Below are 13071 nucleotides of genomic sequence, written 5' to 3'. Positions count from 1 at the left end.
CTATAGTACTATACCGCCTTTAACTTTTACAAACGACTGGGTGTTTAAGGTTAGCGATTTGTCGTATCATCTGGTTGTATAGAAAATGAAAAAATGCAATTACTTTAGTGTGCAAGTAAAAAAAAGTTTTAATATTTATGTATTTAGGGTCCCCTTATAACATTTGCTACAGACCCCGCACAATCCGGCACTGCTTCTGTCCGATGCGCCACCTGTGCCAATCAACCCGCTGCGTTTTATCCGCACGGCGCTCCGCTCGTTGTTGTGAGCGTCGCGAACCTCTGCCCTCCGTTGCTGGAGGGCGACTGCGTCCAACTCAGTGTCGGATGACAATAAAAAAACGCTTGTGTTGCGCCCGAAACGTCGTGATTTATTTTATTCTATACCTACGTGACTTTACCGAAGGAACCAAAGAGTATGTCCACGTGCTGTTCGCCTTTTAGGATTCTCCGGTCTAACACTCGTGGTGAGACTTGGTCATAAAGAAAGCTGTCTCTGGTGTAGACCAATCAGTTTCAAAGGCAATGCCCATATATTACCAGAGCACGTTTGTTTGCATGTTCACTATAAGTACTGTGTGTGGTCAATGCAGTACCTTGACTCCTTGCAAAAGGTTTCTATTTGGTGTGTGAACGTCTTAACACCTCCTGTTTCATTGCCAGAGAGGGTAAAGCAGATTCTGATGTTTTTCTCTGCTTTGATACTGCCAAGAAGGTATCCCATGTTGTAGCCGCTCACGCGAGCTACAGATTCCCTGACAGTGCATTGTCCTTGCACTGTTCGTCTTTTGGCGTTCTCCGATCTAACACCGGTGGTGGGACTAGGCCATAAAGAAAGCTGTCTCTGGTTGCATGTTCACCACAAGTGCCGGGTGTGGCTATTTGGTGTTTTAACATCTTAACACCACCTCAAATTTAACACGTAAAGCATCCTCTTTGTTTTTTTTGTCATGCTTTGATACTGACACCCACCCCCCCCCCCAAAAAAACAACAGGGTCCCATGTAGGCCACCGTTCCGAAATCGACCGTGTCGGCTGTTTCAAGTTTCACGTATTAGGTAGAGCCCTGTGAGCCATGCGGATCTTGACTCAGGTACAACCGCAACAAACAAAATATGAACATATTCTTGGTTCTTTCGGTAAAGTCACGTAAAAGGGAAATAATAAAATAATACAAATAAAACAATACAATTCCCACGACGTTTCGATTGCAACACAAGCAATCATCATCAGGTGTGAAAACCACAGCAAATTTTCTTGAAAACCACAGCAAATGTTCTTGGATGCTTTCGTGCAGCCACGAAAGCTTCAAATCGAAAAATATGAACAGAGAACATCTTAAAGCGACGACGCGCAACAGAAACATCCCGGATAAACCAGGTTTAGCGACGCACCACCCCCCTTCCACCTCCTACTCCTCTTCACAATTGTCGTGAACGATCGGATTTGTTTCGCAAAAGGCCTCAACGAGGCGCGTTCGGCCGTGGACGCGTCCACGGCCCAGCGCCCCTCTCTCGTGTCGACCTTCAGCCGCTAGTCGCCGACCCAGCCGCGTCTTGTCGCTGCATCTTGTCGCTCGCCGCCGTCGCTGCATCTTGTCGCTTGCCGGGCGCCAGGAGGAGAGGTCACTGCAGGCGAGAGACACGGGGAGAGGGACACGGGGAGAGGGACAAAGAGACACGGGGAGAGAGACACACGAGAGAGAGAGAGACACGGGGAGAGAGACAGAGAGACACGGGCAGAGGGACACACGGGGAGAGAGACACGCCGATTAATTTGGGCGTCGAATTTGGGGCCTCCCTGGCCCTTCCTTCATATCCCAGACGGGTCCGTGAGAAAGAATAAAACAAGAAATCAGGGGGACACGGTAAGAGAGACGGATAAATAAGACACACACAGAGACACGTACACACACAGACACGTACACACAGAGACACGTACACAGACAAATACAGAGACACGTACACACAGACAGAGACACGTACACACAGACAAATACGCACAGAGACACGTATAGACATCCACGTACACAGAGAGAGACAGACAGACGGAGAGACACAGACAGAGAAACAGACACGGGCACACGCAGAGAGGCAGAGAGACACGACGTGGCGACACATGCAGAGAGACACACCGACTTAGACACGGATACGCAGAGACACGGAGCCACCGAGACAAATATACACAGCGACACAAACACAGGGACACAAACAGCGACACAAACATAGAGACACCACTGTATGCAGAGAGACACGGAGTGAGACACAGAGAGACACGGAGTGAGACAGAACGGGGATTTGGAGAGATACACGGAGCCACCGAGACGAAGATAGATAGCGGCAGAAACACAGGGATGATGCATGCACATGTAGACAGATAGACAATGGGACACAGAGAGACGCAGAGAGACGACACGGAATGAGACGGAACGAGGATTTGTAGAGAGTTGCGCTATCCATTGACTCACCCCAACTTCCGAAATCAGCATACTCCGTCGCACAATAATTATCAACACAAGCAAACATATAACACAGTTCTAAATATGCTAATCAGCCTACATCATCATCACACTCGGCTGTTTATTACGGCGGAGACGCCGTTAAGTCGGAATAATCAATCGATTGATAAATCATCTTCAGAACTGCTTTTTGCCCGTTTTTAATGTCAAAATGTTGTGATGATCGCTGCCTCTTGTGATGCGCGTGTGTCTATTCGCTAATAATGTTCACTGGCACCTTGTGCACAGAGCTTGCCTGTATCACACCGTGTCAACCCACACGGTTCGCCCCGTATTCTTGTACAGGGAAATTTGAGTTTTCAGGTCTATGCGGCGTACAGCCATTTCAATACGAGCAAAACATTTGTTTTGGCTATTTCTGTTTCTCCCTTGTGGTGGGACTTTGTAGGATGAACGTTGAGATTTATAAGGGCACGGGGTGACCACTAAGGTCTGAATTGTTCTGTAATAAGGTAGGGCACTGATAAGGGGTTGGCAGGTGTGCTGTGTTGTGCCTCGTAGAGATTTCGTGATGCCGGCCATGATAATGTTTGTGTGTGCTCGTGTCCAATTGTTGGCTTGCTTACGTACGTGTACGTCAAACTTCTTTCGCACCGTACGTAGCCAACCTGCGCCAATCTCGGCAGTTTACAGCTCAGCCGTTGTGAGCTTTTTTAAGCGACAGGCCACCTTGTCTCTCTGTGTGTGGTTGAACTTCTTTCGCACCGTTAGTAGCCAACCCGCGCCAATCCGAGGTGCGCGGGGGGAGTAGGAAGGACAACAAACTAAATGCACAACATGAAGTAGTTTTAAATAAATGAGTTTTCGATCTAGACGATTTAAAAGTGCACAGCAGTCTGTTAAGACGGTTAAATGTCCCTTTGTGTTCCTCAGATGGCTTCACACCTTGAATTACCGCTCGTCAAGCAAGAATATGAAGAACATCCAAAACCTGCGCCGTGTCGCGACTTCACGGCGATATGTGCCGATGCCGGTGAGAGTACTTATAGAACGGACCGATTATATTCGCATTTGAATCGTCATTGCAGGACAAATTGACATCAAAATGAATCACAAAACAGGCTTCGCACTGTATTGTATAATCTGATGAGTGGTGAGGTATTGGGTGAGTTGGACTGATGAGTGTCAGGTGAGTGGTGAATGACTCTGGACGGTTAGGTGAGTGTCATGTGATTGTCACGTTAAGCCCCTGTTGATAGGACGGGCTGCCCCACTCTTTGTGCTAATTGCGAATAACTTTCGGTTGGGCCTCCCAGAACATCTAATCAAATCACTTTCAGCTTTTTTTCCCATCCCCACACCTATACTATGTTACACATCATCAACGCATTTCTACAGCAGCTTTGAAAAAATATATATAGTTCAACGTAAGACGAAGGCCAAACAAACAAATAAACTACGGTAGAACGAACCGATTATATACGCAACATGGCCGACCAGCTCTGAAGCAATTTCTCAACTGCATCAATTCCATACATCCAGCCATCAAATTCACCATGGAAGTTGAAAAGGATGGCAAGCTACCATTCTTGGATGTTTTAATCGAAAAGAGACCAGATGGCTCATTGGGACACTCTTTCTACAGGAAAGCCACCCATACAGATGCCTACCTAAAACTTGATTCCCAACACCATCCTAGAAGAATTCCCTCATCAAAACTACACCATAGAACTCGACGCATCTACGACCATCACCACCTAGCCAGTGAATTGGAACACGTACACCAAGCTCTCAAGATGAATGGATATTCAGACTACACAATCCGTAAAGCTATCACCCCAACTGTTGGGAAAGAACCATCTGAGCACCCAATCAAAACCATCACCTTGCCATACATAGCAGGGGTCACCAAAAATATTTCCTAAATCATGAACAAACAAGATCCAGGTTCGATTTAACACAGTACATCAATAGTAAATCACGACGCTTCGATCGCAACACAAGCAATCGTCATCAGGTGGAAATATACAGCAGAAGAACTGTTGAACAAGAAAGGGCTGCTGCAACAAGAAATTATATATAGGTTTGAGGTGGGTGTCACCCAAGGGTAAGTAGGAGGGGTCAGGGATGGAAAGGAGTCCCATCGCCACACGCAAGCAAGCACAGCAGCTGCGTTAAAGTGAGAGATTGGCATGTCAATGTAAACGAGTATAATGGAAAATGAGCCCCGTCGTCGATGTAGTCTCTGTTCACCAAGGTACCTGTGCCTGACACCATTGCAATCATTGAAGACTTGGTCCAACAGGGACTGAATCCGGATTTACCAAGTTTGGTAAGGCACCGCCTTTCCAATACTTACTTCACCTGGAATGGTACATTCTACAAACATAATGAAGGTACCACTATGGGTTCTCCCTTGTCGCCAGTGGTAGCGAATGTTTTTATGGAGAAATTTGAAACAGATGCCATCCAGACATCCACCCTACGTCCTTCCTTGTGTAAAATATACGTAGAAGACACGTTCATCATCTGGTCACATGGCCATACAGCACTGGACCAATTTTTCAACCACATCAATTCCATACACCCATCCATAAAATTCACCATAGAAGTAGAAAATGATGGCAAGCTACCATTCCTGGATGTTTTGATCGAGAAGAGACCTGATGGCTCGTGGGACATTCTGTCTACAGGAAAGCCACCCACACGGATTCCTATCTAAAGCCTGATTCCCACCACCATCCTCTAGAGGTCTGTTCAGAAGCCGATTTGTTCGTAAGTCCAACTTTACTCCTGTTGATTCCAAACACGTTTTACTGCGTGTACACTAAATACGAGGAATGGCTTAAAAAGTTGTATAATCTCCTGTAGATGAAGATGCCACTGGTTCTTGATGTTGGGCAGACGTAGATGCCACCACCGCCATCTATTTCGTGGCGGTTGAACTTACGACTCTCGGTCCGAACAGGCAACTCTGAAAGTTCGTAAGTCGAATGTCTGTGTATAAATTTGGGCTGAAGGGAAAAACCACGAGCTATTAATTTACATCAAAATCTCAGGTGCTCGGTTAATCCGCAAATCGGATAAACCACTCATGGATAATCTTTGGGTCTTTTTGGTAAAGTCACGTAGATGGTTGAATAAAATAAATAAAAACTATGGCGTTTCGATCACAACACAAGCGATCGTCATCAGGAGGAAAGCTGCTGAAATTAAGATTGAATGCAGACTGTTTAATAGGGTGTAGTCCTAGGGTCATAAATGAAGTGAGCGGGGCTAGTGATGTTAATGTGAGAAATTAGCATGTTAATGTAAGATCGGAGAGCGGCATCTGCGACGAGTGCGCGAGTGGCTATGTTAATGTGAGAGATTAGTATGTTAAGGTAAGATCGCAGAGCCACCGCGACGTAAATGTCGGCGTCCGTAGGTGGCCACGTTGGCGCAGGAAATTAAATCTGTTAATGTGAAATCGGAGAGCCGAAGCCATGGGGAAAATAAATAAATAAAATTTGTATCGGAAGGTGGCAGGAAGGGAACATCACAGCCACTTATGACTTAAACTGGTTGATAACGTCCTTCCAATGATTGCTAAGTTTGTACCTATCTTTTTAGTTGAAATTGTGTCTGTGTCTGTATATATGGATGGCTTCATGAACAAATCTTTGTTGATAGCCAGTGGGTTTGCAAAGTACCTTCGTCTTAGAGAAATCAATTTCGTGTGAGCCCACCGCATTAACACAATGATCAACCACGGCCGAGGTATTGGTCCTACAGTGTTTCAGATCTGCCTTATGTTCACGAACATGGTCCGAGAAATGTCACTTAGTTTCCCCAATGTAACTACTGCCGCAGACACAGCTTAGTTTGTAAACGCAGGGGTTTGGCATGTCAGGGATCACATCCATCATAGATGGTATTGGATCACGAATTTTACGTACTGTCTTGATTTTAAGTTTTCGTGACTGCAGGAATCCATGCTCTTTGGTTATTTCAGTAAAGTCACGTAGGTATAAGGAGTCCCTGTGTAATAAACAACTTCCACGACGACTCTTGACTGGTGTCTTTTTATTAACAGAATTTCTGCACAACTCCGCTCCTTCTCTCTCCGAGTATTTCCCCTTTTTCTAACTGCGAGGAGCGGTTGAGCAGCGACGCAGTCTGGACCGAGGCTTCCTCACCGACCACGAGTCCTCCCCTGCCTCCGCTTATATTCCTATCGGCGGAGCTAAGCTCCGCCTTTAGCCACGCCCCCTCGTGGAACCTTCCCGATGGTTCCCGAACGTTCTCACTGACTCCGCCCGTTACCTTTGGCCCAGATATATCCCCGCTTAGGATTGGATGCCGGTTACCCGATAGTGGCCGTGCAGTTACCCCTTGTCGCCCACTAGATGGCGCTCTCTCATTACATCTGCAATCTATTAAAACGGCTATACATGTTCTTCTTGGAAATGTTTATTATAAGTTACATGCTTAAACCAAACAAATATGTTCTCCGGTGAATCCCAAATACACGTCATCTCCCCTACAGTGCAGGATTTACCATATCTTTACAACAGTGGGCCGAGTTTTATTTTGATTGGCGTGGCTCTGCTATCGACTTAGTGGGCCGGAATCTTCTACTGGGCAGGACCAGGAAAGTGTTACTATCGCTGAGCACATGCATCATCGTTCGGTTGATCGTGAGCGTTCGTTCTAAATCAAAAGAGTAACAAATCGAAATCTTCAGTTGTGCTTCATTTTGAGTGATTTATCCGATCATATATTTTGTGAGTTTTAATTAACTAAAATATGCAATGACGAACTCAATTTGCTTAGCTTAAACATAATTTATTCCAATATTAGTGTTTTTTTGCATAGAGATCCGCGGAAAATGTATATTTTTGGATTATCTGCGATTTTTTTATTGTCCGCGGCCATCCTCCCCATCATTAGCGCGGATAATCGAGAGTCTACTGTGGTAACAAAACAAGATCTATCCAAGCCAGCACATGAGATTATACAATAATATTCATCTTTATCGAGTGCCTTTCACACCCACTGTTTCAAATGTATATCTGCCGCTGCTTCGGTTGGATTTTAAAGCACAAGAATGAGCATTCCAACTTTGGCAACAATGAGAATTCTAATATTTGTGGGCAAAACGTGCTTGTCTGACATGTGCGATTGCCTTGTTGTGTAATGCGATAGATCTCTCATCTATCAAAGACCAAGGTGCGTTTTATAAATTGTGCATGTACATTCCGTTCTCCTGTAACGCCGCGCGTTGTTTTGACAACGCGAATTAGGTATAACGCGATTAATGTATCATTAGACCTTTGCCAGTACAAAAATATAATAATAGGGGTTTTCTCCTTTTTTCTGGCAACAAAACTTAAACCTCTTCATAAGGAATCATGTGTGCATTTACCACAATACTTGTGGTCAAAATGCGAACAAAAATCACACTGATAATATAATGATGTAGATGCTTACCCCGAGCCCTCATTACTTTGATAGTGCATTGTCTTTCAGCTGTACGCCTTTTGGCGTCCTCTGGTCTAGCACCAATTGAGACGAGGCTCAAAAGAAAGCCGTCTCTGGTGTGGACCAATCAGTTTCAAGGACAATGCATATATTATCCTTGTAAAAAGGTTTCAGTTTTGTTGCCAGAAAAAAGGGGAAAAACCCCATTATTATGCGATTAATGTATTCGGGAACACATTTTTTTATAACGCCGATGCGAATTAGATATACAACGCGATTGAGTGAACGGAACTACCTCGTGCGAGTAGGAATAAGAGGTTGAACAGCTGCCTCGGCGTAGCATCATTGTCACATAAGGCACTGGGATGCTGCTGGATGCTTCTAGACGCTACCCATGGCGCCTCAGTCTTTGTTCAGCCTGCGTTATGCATCTCATGTGTTATCGCGGACTTCTGCTTTACCCCCTATAATAATTATTAGAATGGCATTTTTCCATAACGCGGTGTTCTTCAGGAACGTAACTACAGTAGTCCCTCGGTTAACAGTGACGTAATCGGTTTACGGTTTTTCGGTTAACGTTTCGCCTCCCAAAGGCCCCCTGGTTTTGACTAACGTTAAAATGTTGACTAACGGTACCGTGTTTATATTCTTGGATCTTTTGGTAAAGTCACGTAGATAGGTTATATCCACGTGGGCACCAATTTCGGCCAATCCGAGCACTCGTTAAGTGGGGCTGAGCCACGCCCTCGGCCAATCAGCGATGCCCGTTTATGAGCATTTAGACCTCGACTGGCTTTGTTTGTATTTTTTGTTTTGGCAGTGTAAACAGCTCTCTTGCAGCCTTTTTACTTATTTTTCAACTAATAAGTGAATTCGATAAACAGTTATTTCAGTTAACAATAGTTTTCGTGTAACGGATTAAAAACGTTAACCGAGGGACTACTGTACCACATTATAGGAGAACAGACTGAAGGTATGTTGAACTTCTTACGCGCCATACGTAGTTAACCATGCTAATTGGAGTTGCGGGGGAAGGACAACAAACAATGGGTCTCTGTGTGAGTCTATGAGTCTGTGTGAGTGTACGGGTCTCTGTGTGAGTCTATAGGGCTCTGTGTGAGTCTATGGGTCTCTGTGTGAGTCTATGGGTCTCTGTGTGAGTCTGTATATGTTTGTATGTTTAACTTTTTTCGCACTGTACGTAGCCAACCGCGCTAATGGGAGGTGATTTTTTTTTTCAATGTTGTTAAAGCTGAAGAAGCCAGCGAGAGCCCGCAGGGGCTGGGGGATTCCCGTGGATGTGTATCCACTCCGGAGCAAAAGCTGATCAAGGTGGAGATGTGGGCAGAAGATGTGAAACAGTTCATCGAGGTGGAGTTGCTCGAGGAGGACAATGGTCAAGGTGAGTACCTCTGAGAGCATTCCAGAGACGATAAAATAATTTCTTGTTTGTTCTACCACGAGTCATATCCCAGTCATGCTAAAGCGAAAGAGTCCAGGAGGTTGTGTTGAGCCGTGGAGGGGCGATTAGATTAAAACACTTTGAGGTAGTAATGCTTCTCTCCCATCTAAGTATAACCAAACAAAATAGCTAATGTATTCTAGACATGGAGCTAGGCTGTTTACCTGACTACCAGTGGCGAGATGTTAACTCCCTCGCCTGGTATACAGGAGGTTTTGGGGTTCAATCCCGACCCTGATGCCTGCTATATATATTAAAATTGCATGTTCTCCCTGTGGTCGTGTGGATTTTTCTCCGGGTCCTCTAGTTTTTTCCTCCTCATTTAGAATCAACATCCCGCATTCAGAGCATTTGGCTGCTATACATTTCCACGGAATAAGCGACTTCGGTGGGCTTTCATAATGTGATAGCCAGGTTGCTTCTGAAAAAGAGCTACGTGGCTCAGTGGGGCCTTACCTGGGGAAAACATTTGATTTAGTTGAATTTTTTAGTTTAGCCAGCATTTATTAATGACATAAAACACTTGTAAGTAATCTTCATAAGCACTGCAATTGCACTCCGCCAGTGGCATCACGGCAGGGGCGTTTCGAAACGTGTGGGGAGTCGTGCCGCTGAGGCCCTCGCTGTTTTATTTACATTTTATTCCTCCCAACCAATGCGTCCGCGTTCGTTTGTTTTTCTTCTTTCGAAAACGTTTCCCGCAGACGAGGAAGTGGAACTCCTGTGCGAGGAGTGCGAGAAGGACTTTGGCGCGTGCCTACAGACGAGCGTGGGCGAGGAGGATCGCGCCTCCTGCCGGACCCAGCGAGCCTGCGCCAAGTGCGGCAAGATGCTCGACAGCGCCACGTGGTGCGTCAATATTCGGCGTAGGAGGAGGAGCAGGATGGCGACAAGCGCCGGAGAGGAGAGATGCCTGCAAACGACGCCCCCCAGGAAGGCGCCCAACCCGGACGACAAGTTGTCGGGAGGTCGTGACGCGACGGGCGCCAACGACGAGAGAAAGCACGCGTGTCTGGAGTGCGGCAAGGGCTTCTCGCATCAGTACGGGTTAAACCGGCACCTCAGGACGCACACCGGCGAGAAGCCGCACACCTGCGCCGAGTGCGGGAAGGGGTTCGCGGAGCCCTCCGACCTGAAGAAGCACTCGATAATGCACACGGGCAAGGCGCCGCACGTGTGCCGGGAGTGCGGCAAGGGCTTCTCGCGGCGTTCCAATCTGGAGGCGCACTCGCGGACGCACACTGGCGAGAGGCCGCACGAGTGCCCGCAGTGCGGCAAGCGCTTCTCGCACCGCTTCCACCTGGAGACGCACTCGCGGACGCACACCGGCGAGAGGCCGCACGAGTGCCGTCAGTGCGGCAAGCGCTTCTCGCACCGCTTCCACCTGGAGACGCACTCGCGGACGCACACCGGCGAGAGGCCGTACGCGTGCCGGGATTGTGGCAAGGGCTTCTCGCAGAGCTCGCACCTGAAGATGCACTCGCTGACGCACACGGGCGAGAAGCCGCACGTGTGCAAGGAGTGCGGCAGCGGCTTTTCGCAGCGCTCCGATCTCAAGAAGCACTCGATAACGCACACGGGCGAGAAGCCGCACGTGTGCCACGAGTGCGGGCGGGGATTCTCACTCCCATGCAACTTGAAGAAGCACGTGCTCACGCACACCGGCGAGAAGCCACATGTGTGCAAAGATTGCGGGAGGGCCTTTGCAATCCCCTCCCACTTGAAGAAGCACTCGAAGGTGCACGCCGGCGAGGAGCAGTACATGTGCCAGGATTGCGGCAAGGGGTTTTTGCAGATCGATGCTCTGAAGAAGCATTTCTTTAGCATGCACATCGGCGAGTGAGGAAAGCCCTCGACGTCCACGTAGTTTGCCTTTTTTTTTGGGTGTAACGCAGCGGTGAAAGTTTTTTTTATCATCGATTTTCAAATCAGTTTAATTGTGGGCAGTTTTTTGTACCCCCCCCCCTTTCCTTTGTTTGTTCATCTTGGAATTTCAACATTTTTTTTAATCGAACAAGTTGACGTTGATTGTGGTTGAATAAAGTTCACGAAAGTATCGCGTAAATAGAAATGTTGTTAAACCCGCCACCACCCGACCACAGCCAATCGGTGAGGTTTGTCGCGTAAACAAAACTTGCCAGTTCGTTACTGCTTCAGCACTAATCGGTTGTGTGTTGGAGAGTAAACCCACAACATTTACAATTCGAGTATCGTGAGGTTTCACCGGCGATTACAACAACTAGCCTCGTCAGGCGATTTGCCAGAATAGAATTACGTAGTCTAATCCAAACAAAAACAACCTTTATTATGAATAATATTGGTCGGGAAAGCCTCCTACTACTACTGCGTGATAAACATCAAAGTGGTTGCATGTACGCTTGTAATTCAGCACTGGAGGCGAGGGTTGGTGAATCTCCCAAATGCTGTGAAACTCCCCCCTGTGCACATTGAGTAGGATCCATACAGAATCAGTATAATTATTCTGGAGGAATCCGATGAGCTATAAAGCTCTTGTTCACAGATGCCCAGTAGGGGCACGGAGTAAGAACGTTAGAACAACAAACAGTACAAAAACATGATAGGAGTAGAAGACAGATAAACAAATCACCCAAACACATACAAATAAGTAATATTTAAAAGTACTTTTTTTAAACACGCTTTAATTAAATGTACCGTACGTAATGGCAGAACTCCACGACTCCTGGAAGTGGCCCCGAGGCTTGCCATAACGTAAGGGGCCGTGGTGATTTACAGGCAACTTGAGTTGACCGTAGACAATTAGACCCAAGCCGAAACATAAAAAAAAAATGTTTAAAAATGCTTTTTTTTATTTTTAATGATATAATATAGTATTGTCATCAGTATGACATAAGTATACCAAGTTTGCAGTCGATGCCACATTGGGAAGTGGGTTAAAATTGAGTTACAAGATTTGAGGATACGACAATAACAGACAGTGAGTTAAAAAAAGCGTGTAATAAAACTTAACCATCCCCAACCTACCACTGAGGTATTAACTTATTTTTCATAAGCGACCTGGCCACAAATTATAGCTCAACAAAGTGGCCATGCATTTGGACATTTATAGCATCAAAATAATCTAAATCATCTCAAGGCATGTTTCTAAATATGGAGGGAAAAACCAGAGGACCCTGGCTCGCGAGAAGGTGGTACAACGTAACGTGTGTGGACCCTGCCTCTTACGTCTGTATGAGGAATAGAGATGTTTCCCCTTCGCACGCGTGAGTGTTCTCCGAGTTCTCCGATCTCCTTCCACACCCAAGAACTCGTAAACCCCTTCCTGTTCTGATGACGTACGTGTATGTCGTCAAAACTAAAACAGAAGAAAACTAAAATAACTTATCGGTACCGAGACTCCCACAAGGTCCTGCGGGAGGGCGTGTGGCACCGGTTTGGTGCCAACTATTGTAGTGCGGTGGTCATGTCACTACGGTTCTCTGCGGTGAGTAGATTGGATTCCACGGTGGTGAGATGTTAACCACCTCGCCTGGTATACAGGAAATCGTGGGTTCAATCCCGACCCTGCCGCCTGCTGTGATATTTGGAGTTTGCATGTTCTCCCCGAGGTCGCGTGGATTTTTTCCCGGGTCTTCCTGTTTTTCCCTCCACATTTAGAATCAACATGCGTTTAGAGTATTTAGCTGCTGTAAATTTCCACATGATAGGCC

General features: G+C 46.5%; 1 protein-coding gene across 1 annotated transcript; it reads left to right on the top strand.

Moving 5' to 3' along the window:
• Positions 1-1611: 1611 nt before the first annotated feature.
• LOC144952092 (uncharacterized) lies at positions 1612-11684 on the top strand. Its single transcript, XM_078882496.1, has 4 exons — positions 1612-1866; positions 3391-3490; positions 9173-9322; positions 10087-11684. Exons 2-4 carry the CDS (start codon positions 3391-3393, stop codon positions 11223-11225), a joined length of 1389 nt encoding a protein of 462 aa, XP_078738622.1. The 5' UTR covers positions 1612-1866; the 3' UTR covers positions 11226-11684.
• Positions 11685-13071: the final 1387 nt, after the last annotated feature.

This window comes from Lampetra fluviatilis, chromosome 65, assembly GCF_964198595.1.
Source record: "Lampetra fluviatilis chromosome 65, kcLamFluv1.1, whole genome shotgun sequence".
Classification (NCBI taxonomy): domain Eukaryota; kingdom Metazoa; phylum Chordata; class Hyperoartia; order Petromyzontiformes; family Petromyzontidae; genus Lampetra; species Lampetra fluviatilis.
Note: the sequence above shows the minus strand (reverse complement) of the source record. Positions and strands in the feature narration are given on the sequence as shown.

Bases quoted from the DNA above. Each gene is read 5' to 3' on its own strand.
- LOC144952092 (XM_078882496.1), top strand. From the start codon at position 3,391: ATGGCTTCACACCTTGAATTACCGCTCGTCAAGCAAGAATATGAAGAA. The intron at 3,491-9,172 runs GTGAGAGTACTT...ATGTTGTTAAAG, and splicing joins GGCGATATGTGCCGATGCCG to CTGAAGAAGCCAGCGAGAGC. The intron at 9,323-10,086 runs GTGAGTACCTCT...CGTTTCCCGCAG, and splicing joins CGAGGAGGACAATGGTCAAG to ACGAGGAAGTGGAACTCCTG.